The sequence below is a fragment of the Nematostella vectensis genome, chromosome 5 (assembly GCF_932526225.1).
Source record: "Nematostella vectensis chromosome 5, jaNemVect1.1, whole genome shotgun sequence".
NCBI classification, from domain to species: domain Eukaryota; kingdom Metazoa; phylum Cnidaria; class Anthozoa; order Actiniaria; family Edwardsiidae; genus Nematostella; species Nematostella vectensis.
This window is the reverse complement of record NC_064038.1, coordinates 11,409,356-11,424,917: the sequence shown is the minus strand read 5'-3', so window position 1 is coordinate 11,424,917 and position 15,562 is coordinate 11,409,356. Positions and strand designations below refer to the sequence as shown.

Genomic DNA, 15,562 nt, shown 5'->3' with positions numbered 1-15,562 from the left:
AAATCGAAGGCTCATAGATAAGTTTTCTGTGTTGATGAAAATGTTCTAGGTCTGTAAAATGTTGAATATTTGTTTCAGGAATAATAACAGAAATATATTTCTGGTAGCCTTACCAGAAAGATATTCCACGTGGTGGTAATGCCTTGTATTTCAAACGAACAGTTATATGATGGAATCCAAAAATATCAAACTCTCTCCGACTCATCACCGTCCGAAAGCTGCGAGATCGGGTTATGAATCAAGCGATAATTCCCCCGTAGCACAGAGACAAACTCCAGAAGAAAGAGCAGCAAGAAGAAAAGCAACATATGCATACCTTAAGGAGCATTTTAAGGTTACACAGTTCATTATGGAATCTGGTAAGATTGAACTCTTTGACCTCTCAACCCTCAAACCTGTCAACTGATCATGATGTGACTAATCTGTAAAACTGGTTTAAAGACCTTTTTTTTCTTGAACAGGGGCCAAGTTGAGCCTTCCTCAAAACGCAATGTCATCTGCTTGTGTTTTATACCATCAGTTCTGGAAAGGCTGTGATCCTAAAGATTTTGATCCTTATGTGAGTGATACATCCAGGCCCATACTCAGGGGGGTGGGCAGGGTGTGCACCATCCCTTGGTGGCTAAAAAGTCTGTCATTTCTTATTAAGGAATCTTCTAACTAAACATTTTTCATATGATGATACCTATGACCGCCCCCTATCCCTTATGCACTTGTACACCTATTGTTAATTAGAACTTTGTGTAATATGAAAATGCAGTGGATCTTGAATCTCTTTCTCATTGTTAGCTTATTGGGATGACAGCAATCTATCTGGCTTCCAAAGCAGAGGAGTGTCCATGTAAAGTGAGAGATGTGATAAATGTATGCTACAGGTAACTTAATTGATCATCTATATGATTATTAGATCAGCGGCATAGCAAGGCAAGGGTGCAGGGTGCATCCACACCCCATAGACCACCAGAAATGAGGTCATGATACATCAACATACAAATAACATAGGTTGCATGTTTACTTAAGAATGCTGCAGCATTCTTGTTTATGTTCATGTAAACATTCGGATGGCTTTTAGATACCAGGGTTCAGCCATTTTTATGTTACCCATAACCACTGTGGGTTATGACAAATGGATTGTGGAGTGTAACTTTGTCACATGGATGCTGTAATGATATGAAGCTGTAATGAGATGAGTGCCTGCTTTTTGAAATAGTCAATTTTTATAGGCTGTATCCTTCACTTTGTTTTAGGAGTTCTCATAAGGATTCTCCATGTCTTGAGATTAATAGGCTGCATCCTTCACTTTGTTTTAGGAGTTCTCATAAGGACTCTCCATGTCTTGAGATTAATAGGCTGCATCCTTCACTTTGTTTTAGGAGTTCTCATAAGGACTCTCCATGTCTTGAGATTAATGCACGGTACTGGGAGCTACGTGAGAGTGTTGTCAACTGCGAGTTACTCATGCTACGAGTCCTGGGCTTCCGTGTTAGCTACGACAACCCACACAAGGTACCATATGTTGCTTCAAATGCAAGCTTTTTCCTTTTTCCATTAAATACTCTCTTTCCTGTCCTTTCTATGAGCTCCAATCCTTTCTTAGAACTACATTATGATAGTCATTTTACTCAGTTACATAAAACCTGGGGGGGGGGGTATTCGGGGGATGCGCTTATTTGAGATAGGCGCTTATTCGAGAAAGTACTGTATACAATAATCATGTGAGCAACCATTCAAAACCACGTGACAATGAGATAACCATAAACATAACTCTGGCTTTTCCAAAAGTCTATGAATCAAACAATGAAGCAGGACAGCGTGTCTGAGGTCAAGCTGTTTTGCATAGCCACTGGGCACCTGTTCTACCTCTGAAGCAGGCACAGATAACCTCTAATCTTCTTATACTCATTTTTAACTACTTTACCATGGTCACACTTTACCATATCGTTTTACTGTCTTTCTCCAGTATCTTCTTCACTACCTGAAGGGGCTGCAAGACTGGACATGCCCAGGCATGTGGGAGCGAAGTCAGGTCCCACAGATCAGCTGGTCGTACCTTCTTGATAGTCACCACATTCCGCTATGCCTGGAGTACCCTCCCGCGCATGTGGCTGTTGCTTTGTTACACTTTGCTGTGGAGTGCGTTGGACTAGAGGTGCCTTCCCAGGAGGCTGTGCGACCTTGGTGGAAGGTAAGGTCACCTTGGTGGAAGGTGAGGTCATGATAGTAGCCTTATCTTTCAAATGAAATTAGATTCCCAGTTTGCCTTAACTGGTACATTTTATTTGCAGGCAGAGGAAAAGGAAGAGTTTATGAAACAGTTTAAATATAAGATAACCATGTATTTAAAGGCTTTCTGGCTAGTCTAAGTCCCCTTCCTACTGTACCTCTAGTAAACATGTAACATATGTTATTTAATTTATATTTGTTCGCCTCTTTTCTTGACTATTCAACAAAATTCCTTTCAATTCCTTCTATTTTTATTTAGGTCCCTACAGGCCCGTACCCAGGATTTTTCTTGGGGGGGGGGGGGGGGGGGGGTGCAAAATCCGAAAAAGTGGACCTAACTTTTGCAAGGGGGGGAATAATGGAATAATGAAATAAGTTCTCTGATAAAAATCTGACCACCCCCGAAAGAGCAAAAAGGGATTTTTTTATGCGTTACAGTACCTCTGTGGGACGTTTATTGTCGGATTTGGCTACATACCAGAGTTATCTAGCTTATGCTTTATGGTTTTGTCTAATTCGCACGTCCATTGGGAAATGAAAGTGGACCTACGGCCGTTGTGTGGTTGGGGCTTTCGCACCCCCTGCACCCCCCTGGGTATGGGCCTGCCATAATTGTTATTTATCATTATTTAGTTTCCATACAATGCATGCCTACTGATATGCGGGTGTCTGATACTTACAGTAGATATTAGATATTGATGTGGCCCTTTATTCTTCTAGGCACTGTGTTCGGATGTTACACCTGAACTGATCCAAAGTATTACTGAAGATGTCATGGATATGTATGACTTTGAAAATAAACCAGTTTGATGTAAACTCACCAGTGATTCCATGGACAACGCCACAAGTAAGTGGAGTTCCTGTTACTGCAAGTAACAAGTGGGGAGGTATCCCAAAAAGCCAACTGGACAAGAAGTAGGGGATACTCCAATAGAACTTGTGTGAACTTCGGAAAAATATCATACCAGCGAAATCCTATAGAGAGGGACAAATGGTCAGGTGTTGATATCCCAACTGATAAAATTGTTTATCGCTACACCATTTCTTAAATGATGAAGTAAGAGCGAATCAACAGCGAGGAGGGATACTTAGCGGAGAAAAGAAACATTTGATCAGATAGTTTATGAAGTGAGGCCACGGATAAAACCCAACAGATAAACGCAACGGAAGAGATGCCACAGAAGAAACGCCACAGATAAAACGCAATGAAAAAAAGGCCACGGATAAAATGTCACGGATAAAATGTCACGGATAAAATGCCACGGATAAAATGTCACGGATAAAATGTCACGGATTAAACGCCACGGACAAAATATCACTGATAAAACGCCACGGATAAAATGTCACGGATAAAATGTCACGGATTAAACGCCACGGACAAAATATCACTGATAAAACGCCACGGATAAAACGCCACGGACAAAATGTCACGGATAGAATGACACGGATAAAACGCCACGGATAAGATGCCACGGATAAAACGCCACATACTGTACATCTAAAACGCCACAGAATAATCGCCACAGATAAAACTCTACAGATTAAATGCCACGGTTAGAACGCAACAGATAAAACGCCACAGATTGCACATTACGGATAAAACTTTGTGGGTAAAACGCCACAGATAAAACGCCACGGATAAAACGCTACGGATTGAACGCCACGGATTGAACGCCACGGATTGAACGCCACGGATTGAACGCCACGGATTAAACGCCACGGATTAAACGCAACAGATAAAATGCCACGGATAAACCGCCACGGATTAAACGCAACAGATAAAATGCCACAGATTAAATGCCACGGTTAGAACGCAACAGATAAAATGCCACGGATAAGATACCAGATAAGATGCCACGGATTGAACGCCACGGATTAAACGCCACAGATAAAACGCAATGAAAAAAAGGCCACGAATAAAATGTCACGGATAAAATGTCACGGATAAAACGCCACGGACAAAATGTCACGGATAGAATGACACGGATAAAACGCCACGGATAAGACCCACGGATAAAACGCCACATACTGTACATCTAAAACGCCACAGAATAATCGCCACAGATAAAACTCTACAGATTAAATGCCACGGTTAGAACGCAACAGATAAAACGCCACATATTGCACATTACGGATAAAACTTTGTGGGTAAAACGCCACGGATAAAACGCTACGGATTGAACGCCACGGATTAAACGCCACGGATTGAACGCCACGGATTGAACGCCACGGATTGAACGCCACGGATTAAACGCAACAGATAAAATGCCACGGATAAATCGCCACAGATTGCACGTTACGGATAAAACTTTGTGGGTAAAACGCCACAGATAAAACGCCACGGATTAAACGCAACAGATAAAATGCCACAGATTAAATGCCACGGTTAGAACGCAACAGATAAAATGCCACGGATAAGATACCAGATAAGATGCCACGGATTGAACGCCACGGATTAAACGCCACAGATAAAACGCCACGGACTGCACATTACGGATAAAACTTTGTGGGTAAAACGCCACGGATTAAACGCAACGGTTTAAACGCCACGGATTAAACGGATAAAACTCCACGGATAAAACAAAACTGTTAGGTGCCACTTCACGGATATCAACGATTAGAAGAGGTGTGATGTATTGTTGAAAACAATCACTAATGATTTTGTTTAACGTCGTTTGTTGGCGCTCGTTTTTTTTTGTAAAAATGAGAATGAGAGCGTGATAATATGGGGGGCACTTTAAAGAGCCATAGTCGGTCTCACATTTATTATTGTTTTTATTTAATTTTGGAAGACAAACTTGGAATAATATCTCGAAATAAACTTTTAGGTTTTGTACCTTATTTGCCAGATTCAATAAAAAATGCCGCAAAAGCCGATAGAAATACGGTAGATCCTTTCTCACACTTGGTATTCTGCCAGGATAACAAAATGGCGGCTGGCAGACACTTTTTAACAGTTAATAAAATTGACAACCTGTCTATTCAGAGAGAGTCATAACAATATGGTGATTTGTAGCAAGGCCTAGTGATTAGCGCATATCTATAAATCTATCAGCACGTAATCGAACCCCCTTTAGTAAACATCAAGTAAAGCTAACACAAACAACTTGGTTTAATTAAAATGATTTCAGCTTATATGCTTTTACGTGTGTATCAAATCGTACGTTTCTTTAATATGGTTTTTAAAAAGGCGATTTATGCATCTCTAGAAGCCTTAAGCTGAGGGAAACCACTGGAATTACTACACAGAATGTTGTCGAAGCCTTGATCATCGCATATTAATTAAAATGTCATTTAGAAAAATCCCACGGGAGGGTGAAAACTCATTGAAAATACATCGAGGTCAAACTCTAATAATTTGCACAAATTTACTAACTTGTCAAATCACGCAAGACACCCCGCATTTCCGTAAAAATTGGTACTGATTTGTGAAAGTGTTTTAGGTGATATTGTTTGCTTAGTTGCGATGCTCAAATTGGCTAAAGCAAACATAACGAGCAAATGAGATACGGCTTTTTGTTCGAGTCGACTGAAAGCTCTCAGAGCTTTTAAGTATGCCAAGGCATTCATCACAGCGGAATGCATCTAAGTGTCCAAGCGAAGTAGTAGTCTTATCGGATTTTCAGGAGGTTCTCCTAGTTTTCTTTTTTGAAGATGACTATTGAGTTTCGCAAGCCGTCTCATAAAGCTCTAATAGCGGTTTCTATTCTTGCGGTTATCGGTGTAGGTTGTTTAATCGCTGGGATTGTTTTGATCGTGAAATCCCAGGGTAAAGTCTCCCCAACATCTGCCCCTCTGGATACCTGTGACTTTTCCAAGGAAGCCGTGAGATCAGGATTGGAAGTATTCCTCCAGAAAGTGCAAGATACCGTGTATAGGCTACAACCATATCTGATTGCATCAAAGCCGGGAATAACTGCTTCTGAAATTCAAGAGAAATTCATCTCCTATGACCCATCACCAAGCAAAATCAAGGAATGCACTGACAAATCTCAGGAGTTACTGAAAGAGCTTAAATCTATTGCCATAAATGATCGCCTTTTGAAGCCCAGAGAACGAAAAGCCCTCGCCCAATTGAGGCACTATCTTCAACACAATTTTGGAACACCTTACGATGCAAACTACTACGCTGGTGATTTTCTTCTCGGGCCCAATTTCTTTGGATGGCAGCCTATTTTTAATGTCGAGAGCCACATTAAAAATGCTTTAGGGTTCCTCAAGCTTGAAACTGTTACTGACGTTGAGTTGGTCATGCAAAAACTGAAGACGGTCAATCATACTTTTGCGACGTACTTGGAAAACTTGAAGTATGGAGTAAAATCCGGAATGGTACGTTCGGTGGAGGAATGCGAAGCTGGATTGGAAACGTTTCAGAGGTCGTATTGGAATGTCGAGAAATATGGAGCTGAAGGTGAGTGGTAAATGATCAACGCTGTTCACAAGATACGTGACTTATACAGATGAGTGGACTCAATAAGCGTGAAATGTAATCCCATTCTTGAAGTTATTGTTTTCACCAGGGGGAGGGGGGGTGTAAGGAAGAAGCCGTCCCCACACGACTGGAAGGGCCGCTCTAGTTAAGGAAAATTGAGTACCGTCCGCTAAATGGTTAAACGGGCTTGTGTTGATTAAGTTTAACTGAGAAGAACTGACAAGAATTTATAGTACTTATAGTACCCCCCCCCCCCCCCCCCTCGCCCTGGTAGACGAAAAGTGGGTCATTTCTCATTGAGGATCGTCAAATAGTTTCCTTTTTCCATTTCATATATGATACCCATAACTAAACACCTGAGATTTGTGATATAGTATTTATAGTATACACCTCAATATAGTCAAATAAACGTATAATCGGATACCCAGCCGTCCTTGCGGGCGCTCACATAGGTCTACCTCAGAAGAAGAACGCGATAAATCCTCGAGCATCGTAATGACGAAGAGGGGAGGGAAGGGGAGGGAAGAGGGTGAGTGGAAGGACCCGCAGAACATTTTCGGGGATTTTTTTTTTATTGATAATAACATTTTCATTATTTCCTATGCCTACGCGCGGTCTTGGACTCAAAAGAATAATGCAAATGAGATTTTTTTTCCAGGTATCCTCAAGCAAGACGGCTATCAGGGTCTCCTTCAATCTCTGACCAGGATCTCCCCTGATCTCGACAACAAATGGAAGGCAACCCACAAACAATCTGTCAAGGAGTCCATCACCGCCACCCTTGTTGATTATGCTGGAGAATCGCTGCGTCAGTTGCTACAGTAAGGGATTGTGTGTGTGAAAGCGAGCGAGCGAGGAAAAGCATCCGATATCGCGGGGTCGATCACCGTTGCCCTTTAGGTCATGCTGGCAAATCGCTGCGTTAGTGTTTCTGACCTCTGTCGCGCATGCGCTTGAGCTCAGAGACTACTGCATTGGTTTCAATAGAAAAGAGTGCAGCGAGCGAGTGATGGTGAAAAAACGCCAAGGAATCGAATACCGTCACCCTGTCATGGTGAACAGCTACATTTGTTGCTACAGTAAAAGAGTACATTGGAACGTGCATAATAATGAGCAAGCGAGCGAACGAGAGAACAAATCTGGCACTAAGCCGTAGCCAGTATGAAGTAAGCTAAGGCATCAGTCATGACAGAGAATATAATTTTGTAGCCTTTGTCAAAGTGATTTTGTTTCGGTCATAGTTTGGTTCCGTTCGTAGTTTACCAAACTCCCACCCTCCCCTCCCCAGAATTGACAATGTTTGTTTTCTTTAGTTACCTAGCAACCGAGTACAAGGAGCACTGTGTGCCTAGTGGAATTTCCAGTGGCTTAGCGACCCTTCCCTTATCGTATGTGTACACAAACGGAACTCCAGACCTTGGGAGCAAGACCACCAAGACGCTACCGACCGGTGAAGTACTCAACGGAACCTGGGCATATGAGAGTATCATGTCTTATTTCACGACCACCAATGATTCTGTCCGGGAGGTGCATGATCTTGGGAATAGGATGGTGAAAAAGTTGTATCCGCAGGTAAGAAAAAGAGGACGTTGCCCTGGGTGGAGGTGTACACATCACATATTTGAAGGGAGGGGTGGGTTTTTAGGCCAAATTCTTGCCCGAATCTTTTTTTTGTACAAACATGGTTTTTGGTTGTCTTGAAGGAACTGTGTTTGAATTTTATTTTTGCCCCCTTGATATGTGATGATTATCTTGATATGTATCCTCACAAATGGGAAAATAGCTGTCTTTTAATGTTTTAATAGTGCAATCGACCGAGCGAACTAGAAAAAACGTCATTTTTCAAAACAAGATCGATATATAGAAACATTTGAGATCACGAGAAATAACTGGTGGTTTCATATTCTTGAAAATTATAGTTTATCCCATCACAACCCTGGTACTGACCACTACCAAAACCACCAGCCAGAAAATGGGCGCATTCCTTTGAATATGCAAACAAAGACATATTGAGTACGATTTGATTAATCAACAGATTCTGAAAATTGCCAAGGAGCAGACGGGGCAAAGCGACATCAATCGGGCAAAAGAAAAGTTCAAGAAAATTCTGAACTCCTCTGATATGTATTACGTGGGAAACCGTACGATACCGGCCAATGAATCGGACAAAAACGCCCATGAGACGTGCCGGTCAGACAGCGAGGCGAAGGCGAATTGTCCGGTACGGTGGGCAATCATGCAAGACTGGTTTAAAGAGGTGAACCAGGTAAGAGTTAGTCGCATCCCCCCCAACCCCCTTTTCATGGTCGCCGATCATTGAAGGATCAAGCAACTCGTTAAGTAACTGAGGGCTGATCGAGCTTTTTTTTTTACCAAGTAACAAGGGGAGTAAAAAATATTGTTTCATGTGGCTTTTTAATTCCCACACACAAATTCTTATCTTCTAAAGCAGTTTCATCGAAAAAAATGAGCCTCTATAAGGGTGTTTAGGGGGGAAATACAGCTCCGCAATCCTTTGGGCGTTGTGTTATAAAACAACAACATTAGGGGCGTTCTTTATGGAAATTCAGCGGCGTAGCCAGGATCTTTAACAGGAGGGGGCCCAAAAGGCCCTTTCAAGGCATTTCCTCTTATCCTTTTAGATAATGCATCTCATACATTTACTGTATTTTGGGCTGCTAGAAGGGGGGGTGGGGTAGGGGGGGCTCGGCCCCCCTGGGCCGCCCCACTGGCTACGCCCCTGAAATTGTTGCCAATAACTTAGGAGGGGGTTTAAGCCCCCTTTACCCTCCTACTAGATCTGCTACTGAACACTGGGTTGATGTAGCTAACGCAACTCTGAAAACATTGTTTTTCGGTGACGTTTCGAGGAATAGCCTTACGTGAGGTCTAGATTAAAGTCTGCTATTAGTTAAAAAAGAGCCTCCGGTTTCTGAAGGTAGCAATAGCCCTTTTTTTAATAGCAAAGAAACAATCTTTTAAGATTGTGGTGATCTTTTCTTCTGTCAGGTCATGAGTCTTCTTGTTCCTAAGTTTGTCGACATGTTCTACTTTACCGGTGAATACCAGACCACGCCCAACTGTCCGGTCCGGGTCGCTGCCAAGTATAACCCTGCGTCCGGCGTCCCTAGTTACCAGCGTAGCAACAAGAAGTGCTCAAAGGCCGCGGTGTATCTAATTCCTTTTTTTCTCGAGAGACCTGGGCCCAGGTTTAACCAGTGGAGCGTGAACTCGCATGAGGCGAGGCCTGGACACCACACACAGGTATACCACACTTGTGAATAATTCACCAAACGCTGTTTTCGTCTCAAGTGCAAAGCACCCCTACCCCCAATGATGAAATCGCTCTTTCTCAACACCTGAGTAGTCGAGTTCTCGAGCAGAAAGAATATTTGGTAGGATACCACAGACACAGTATTCGAACTGCTTCCCTATTTCCGTTTTCCTCCTACGATTTCTAACAGCTAAATCGCCTTCTAGCTTCCGTCATTCAAAATTCTTTAAACGTTTTATTGACCAGCTCTGAAATGGTTTCCAGTTTCCCTCCGTAAGGCGCTTTCCAATAAAAAAAATGAAATTTAGTTTTAATCAAGCTGTCAACAATTTCAAACTGCTGAACCGCTTTCTTGCAGGAAAGCGGTTCAGCAGTTTGAAATTGTTGACAAGAGCTCGCAGAATATCTAAAATCGCAAACAGTCTTCTTCTTGAGACCGGAGGCGTCGTTATATTAATTCTAATGCTGCACTCACACCAGCACTTAAACCAGTTTAAAGGTGGTTTAAATCTCGATCTCCCAAGAGTGGACATAACCAAGAACAAAACTGAATAGACTGTGCTGTACATGTTACTAAGTGTTTATTTAGCTAGTAAGAAATCAACACAATGTGAAATTTGGCAAGTTATCAGGCAAAGAAAAACCTTGTTTAACTAAACATGATTTTGGTGTGAATGCAGCATGATTCCTTGAAAACTCAAAGGCCAACGTCGATTTCGCCCATCTCGCAGGTTCAGGGTTCAGTAGAGCATTTCCAGGATCAATGCGGTGGACTGATGGGCTGGCTGGACTCCACGACATCTTATACATCATTTATCGAGGGTTGGGGCTTATACGCGGAGTCAATTACAGCCGACGACACCGACACTTACGACGGACATCCGCTGGAAAAGTACGGCATGCTCAGGTCACAGGTAAGTTCCCGGATGCACGTCGTCAAAAATGAATTTTTAAAGGTTTCATTGGTTTATGGTTACAGTTGTTCGGTATGGTAGCAGCTTTATAGCTAGGACAAATACAGATACAGCTGTAGAAAAGTGTTTTTTTCAATTCCATTCTTTTTTGTTTTGTTTTATGTTTTTGTGTGTGAACCTCAAGCGACTCTTTCATAGGGCACCAAGACGATGGTATATTCATCTCAGTAGTTAGTCAAACCCGCTTTAAACACAGCGAATTCCAATCCATCCTACAACTAAAGCATCGCAATTCGCATTTTAAATCATCCAATAATTCAGCGAAAGTTGTATTTTGATAAAAAAATTGAACGTCTTGATTATTCAAATCAAAAGCAAACAACATTTTCACGCAAGCCGGATTTACGGACTTAATATCTTAATGGACTTTAAGTACCAGTGCATTTTATTTTAGAAAACAAAACATATTTGTCCCCAGGCCCGTAGCCAGGATTTTGAGCTGCGTGGTCCGTTTTTCCATTTCAGCGGATCGAATTTCCGGTATACCCCTCTCCTCGCCTTATTACATTAGGCAATCAATACTTCAAATAAATTCAATCTTTGTATTTAAAATGTTATTAATAGAGTGCTTTTTAACATATAGCGATAATAATAAAGATAATTATTATAAAAAGATTTTTATAGTCAAGACATATTGTTTACTCTGAGCGGACCTTCATGCCGGGTGGGGGGCGGTTTATCCGAACCCCTCGAATGCCTTTCCCCCCCCGCCCCTCCCCCCTCTCTACGGACCTGGTCCCACACGCTGAACTGAATCAATTTACTTGTGTTTCTTTTCAGATCTGGCGTGCATTGCGATTGATTGTAGACACCGGTTTGCACTCAACTGCTGTGAATTCCACTCTCTCGCGCGACCAGGCCTTCCAATACTTCGTGGATTACGTGTGGGACGATGGTGACGTCATCGAGAAAGAGATCACGCGTTACCAGGTATGGCACATACCCTTCGCCATCTTGATACGGCTGTGACGCCTGCGATCAACTGTTAAGTTGGTCAGCGGTTTTTACCTCGCTCTGTTGGTACTTCATGTAGCTAACCATATTGCTAGCAACATGAAGTACTAACTCCTACCTAGTTTTTACTTTGGGTGGGATCATGTCCACCACCTTTTAATAAAGCATGGGATGTATCAACGCGACCTCCTTCCTCTTCGCTAACATAATGGCGCTTTGAAGAGTCTAGATCTTGCGTGACACTTGTTCCGACTTGACATTGTTGCGTGACACTAATGCTTCCTTTCCTAATTTCGAATACTTAACAATTAGACTACGAGTTCGAGAGTTCTTTGAGTCAATCGATAGTCAACGAGGCGCGTAGTCTCGTAATATATAACCGCTTTTTCGCTTCTCGCTATTTATGGCTCAATAGATAGTGAGTACGGGAGCCAATCAAATTGCGAGATTCGTGATAGTATGCGAGTAGATTTATAATAACATCGGATAAATTTAGAAAAATGGCTCCTAAAAGAAAGCGTAACATGACTCATAAGCTCCAGGGCTTGCTTGTTTTGTTGTTGTTGTTTTTAAATATGTAAAAAACTTTGGCATACCACATACCACACATCCCCTCCATTGTCGCTAAAGGCCGACTTAGACAGCACGATTTAGTCGTATATGACCTTCCTTCGACATTTCTTAGCCCCGAATTACACACTTCGATTTACGTAGTCGAGCATAGTTGCAGAGTCGTAGGCTGTTTTACACTCTACGACTCGAGTTGTAGAGGTATTGCTGGTGTGCTGTCTAAATCAACCTTAACGCATGCGCGTTTTATTAACATTTAATACTAACAAACCCTGAGACTCTTTTTTAATGTTTTTGTGCTATATTGGTATGCTCCTTGCGCTTTACTGGTCGTTAATTAGAATTCTGTGATGTCTTTTTTCATTGGCAGAGTGACCCTGGGCAAGCGACGGCGTACATGGTTGGTCAGCTGAATCTCATGAGACTTCGCGAGCATGCGCGACAGCAACTCGGCGAGGCCTTCAACCTCAAGGACTTCCATTACCACTTGCTCAAGGAGGGATCCGCTCCGCTCAGCTATATCACAGACGCCATTAATGAGTACATTAGGTGCACTCTTAATAAAGAAGGGGAAGGGTGTGAGTACGTGCTGCCACCTAAGGGTGGGAAGGGTGGGGGAGCGAATGACTATAGTGACATGGGGTTCCGTGTAATGGAAAACTATTACTGAGAAGGGGGGAGGTGTGAGTATGCTTTGCCACCCAAGAGAGGGGAGGGTGGGGGGAGCAAGTGACTATAGCGGTATGAGGTCATGTATACTGGAAAGCTATCTATGAGCTTTTAAAGGGAGGTGTATGTGCTCTAACTTCAAGGGGAGGACTTGCAATTGACGATAGCGATATGAGGTCACGTAAATAGGCCGTTATATTATCTTCTAGTAGAGTAGGGTTATAATTATAACAATAACTGATGACGTCTTTTTCAAGAAATAAAAATGAAAGGAGAGAAAGGGCCATAGCTAAGAAACTTATTGTGACATCGATCTGTGATTCGAGGAAATCTTTCTAAAAAAGAAGGAAGTATCTCCGTTTTTCTAGACATTGCCTGCCGAAGAAATATTTGAAAAAGTATTTTAGGGCCATATGCTTGATTGCTTTGGTTGGCTTCCCCCTTCCCATGACACAAATGAGAAAGCTTTTCTAAATAAATACAGACTCTTTTAAAAATGTTTATTGTCTTGGATGGGAAATTCATCAAACCTGATTCCCCAGAATAATTCCACCCCCCCCCCCCCTCCCCTCTCCTTCCCCAAAGGCAAACCAAGTTCATGTTTAGGGTGTTTCAAAATGGCGTCTAGCTCAAGAGAAGATACTGGGTACGAGATTAAGACCAAGGCCCAAAGGCCGATGCATCAGACTAGAACCATGCTTGTTCCTTAAACCCCTGGTAATGTCTGATAAGTTTTGCTATGGCTTGGCCAAGTAAGACACAAATAAGTACTTGGACCAACCCATACAAGGGCACAAAACGGATCTGTCCCGCAAAATATCTGTTCCGCAGCCTTTTTTTTTTTGCTGGCTGGGAAGATTTTAGACCCCTCGGTTGCTGGGGAAATAAACGTTCCAAATGGTTCTGCTGGCAAATTTGTGGAGACGAATTAGTTGTGCTGGGAATGTTTTGTGGGGGCGCTAGGACGGATGCTTAGCTGGGGAAAAAAATCGTCCCGATCGGTTACGGCAAATTTTTCATGTGCCGAAATGCCTAACCACTGCTGGCTGGGGAAAAAAAACGGAATGGTCCCTCCTGGGAAAAAGAAACAGATAATTTTTCCCGAGCAACTTTTAAAATGGATATTTTCGGCATCAGAACATCTCCAAACGACAAAATATGCCGAAACCATCTTAAAAGGGTGGGAGACATTTCTCTGAGGGCCGTTGCTAGGAAAACTTCTAGACACAATGAATCCGCCAAACATTTGTGAAATGGTATAAATTTAGGCATTGCATCATTATTTATGAATACCTAAATTCCAATGACGTAATCAAGCGATGACATCATCACATGACGTCACAACACAATCTTTAGCTGTTAAAGTATCTTCAATAATGCAGCTTTATAACATTATTCGTGAGGGTGACTACAAAGTTACGTATGCGTTTTGAATTTTGCAAAATAATAAAATTTTCGCACAAATTTGATTTTTATTTTTTCACTCTTATTTGAATAATTTCTTTTATTTTTTAAAATATCGGAATTCGATACGTAGTTTTGCAGAGGGCAGCTAGGTGAATGTTCTCTATTTAAAAAACTCGCGGCGGGTCCGGTATTCACAAAGATTATGGAGTTGGAAACGAAGTTGGAAGCAGAATTATCTACTCATGCGCAATTAAATATTGTGATAAAGCCTGGGGCCGGTTGCACAAAGCCTGAATAAGGAGGTGTAATAGCATCTTATGTGTCGTGTTTCACCGTAAATACCATGGTATTTATACAAAGGTTTGACTGCTTTCTTAATTAGAATAAGTTAATCGTTGGATAAGCGCTACCCACCGGATAAAATCCTTATCTAGCGGATAGTTATCTGGCGGATAAAATAGCGTTGCACAAAGCGTGGATAGAACGCTGAATAACTATCCGCTCAATAGCCGTCATTTACCACTAAATGGCTTCCCGTTTCCATGGGAAATATGCAAAGCACGCACTGTTTTTCGTTTAAACAAAATGGCGACCGTTGAAAGGGCTACTAAAAGTTTATGAGGCAAAGTGCACATAAATCACAGAATGATCAAAGGGGATAGTGCTTAGATTCTTCCTATCTTTGGGAGTCAAATTTTTCGACAGAACGGGCAATATAGATTGATTCCAGCACACCTGTCAACCTCGAACATCTCAAGGCTTGAGAATTTTTTAGGGGAGGGGTGGGGTATATACATTTTTGGGGGGGAGGGGTGGGTTTAACCTTGCAGGCGTTTGCCGTATAGAAGCTTTCGCAAACATATCCACTTATAGATCTCACGAGGGTGTTAGATAAATTGCTCTACGCAAGGAAATTATTTTTTTTCAAATATTTTAATAGAAAATAGGCAAAATTACGATTTTCTATAGAATAATTTTTCGGAAGCGATAAAAATTCCTAAAAAAGCAGGAGATTTAGTGCTCAACGCGGGAGAAGGGGTCCAAAATCTTGAGACTCCC

At 42.0% G+C, this 15,562-nt stretch overlaps 2 protein-coding genes across 2 annotated transcripts; both read left to right on the top strand.

Annotated features, from left to right (window-relative positions):
• Nucleotides 1-9: 9 nt before the first annotated feature.
• Nucleotides 10-3,419, top strand: LOC5517695 (cyclin-Q). Its single transcript, XM_001637657.3, has 6 exons — nt 10-359; nt 462-559; nt 790-875; nt 1,374-1,506; nt 1,961-2,185; nt 2,944-3,419. Exons 1-6 carry the CDS (start codon nt 167-169, stop codon nt 3,031-3,033), a joined length of 825 nt encoding a protein of 274 aa, XP_001637707.3. The 5' UTR covers nt 10-166; the 3' UTR covers nt 3,034-3,419.
• On the top strand, nt 3,048-13,593 carry LOC5517694. Its single transcript, XM_001637656.3, has 8 exons — nt 3,048-6,634; nt 7,314-7,476; nt 7,969-8,227; nt 8,691-8,921; nt 9,665-9,919; nt 10,661-10,843; nt 11,684-11,833; nt 12,798-13,593. Exons 1-8 carry the CDS (start codon nt 5,878-5,880, stop codon nt 13,095-13,097), a joined length of 2,298 nt encoding a protein of 765 aa, XP_001637706.3. The 5' UTR covers nt 3,048-5,877; the 3' UTR covers nt 13,098-13,593.
• Nucleotides 13,594-15,562: the final 1,969 nt, after the last annotated feature.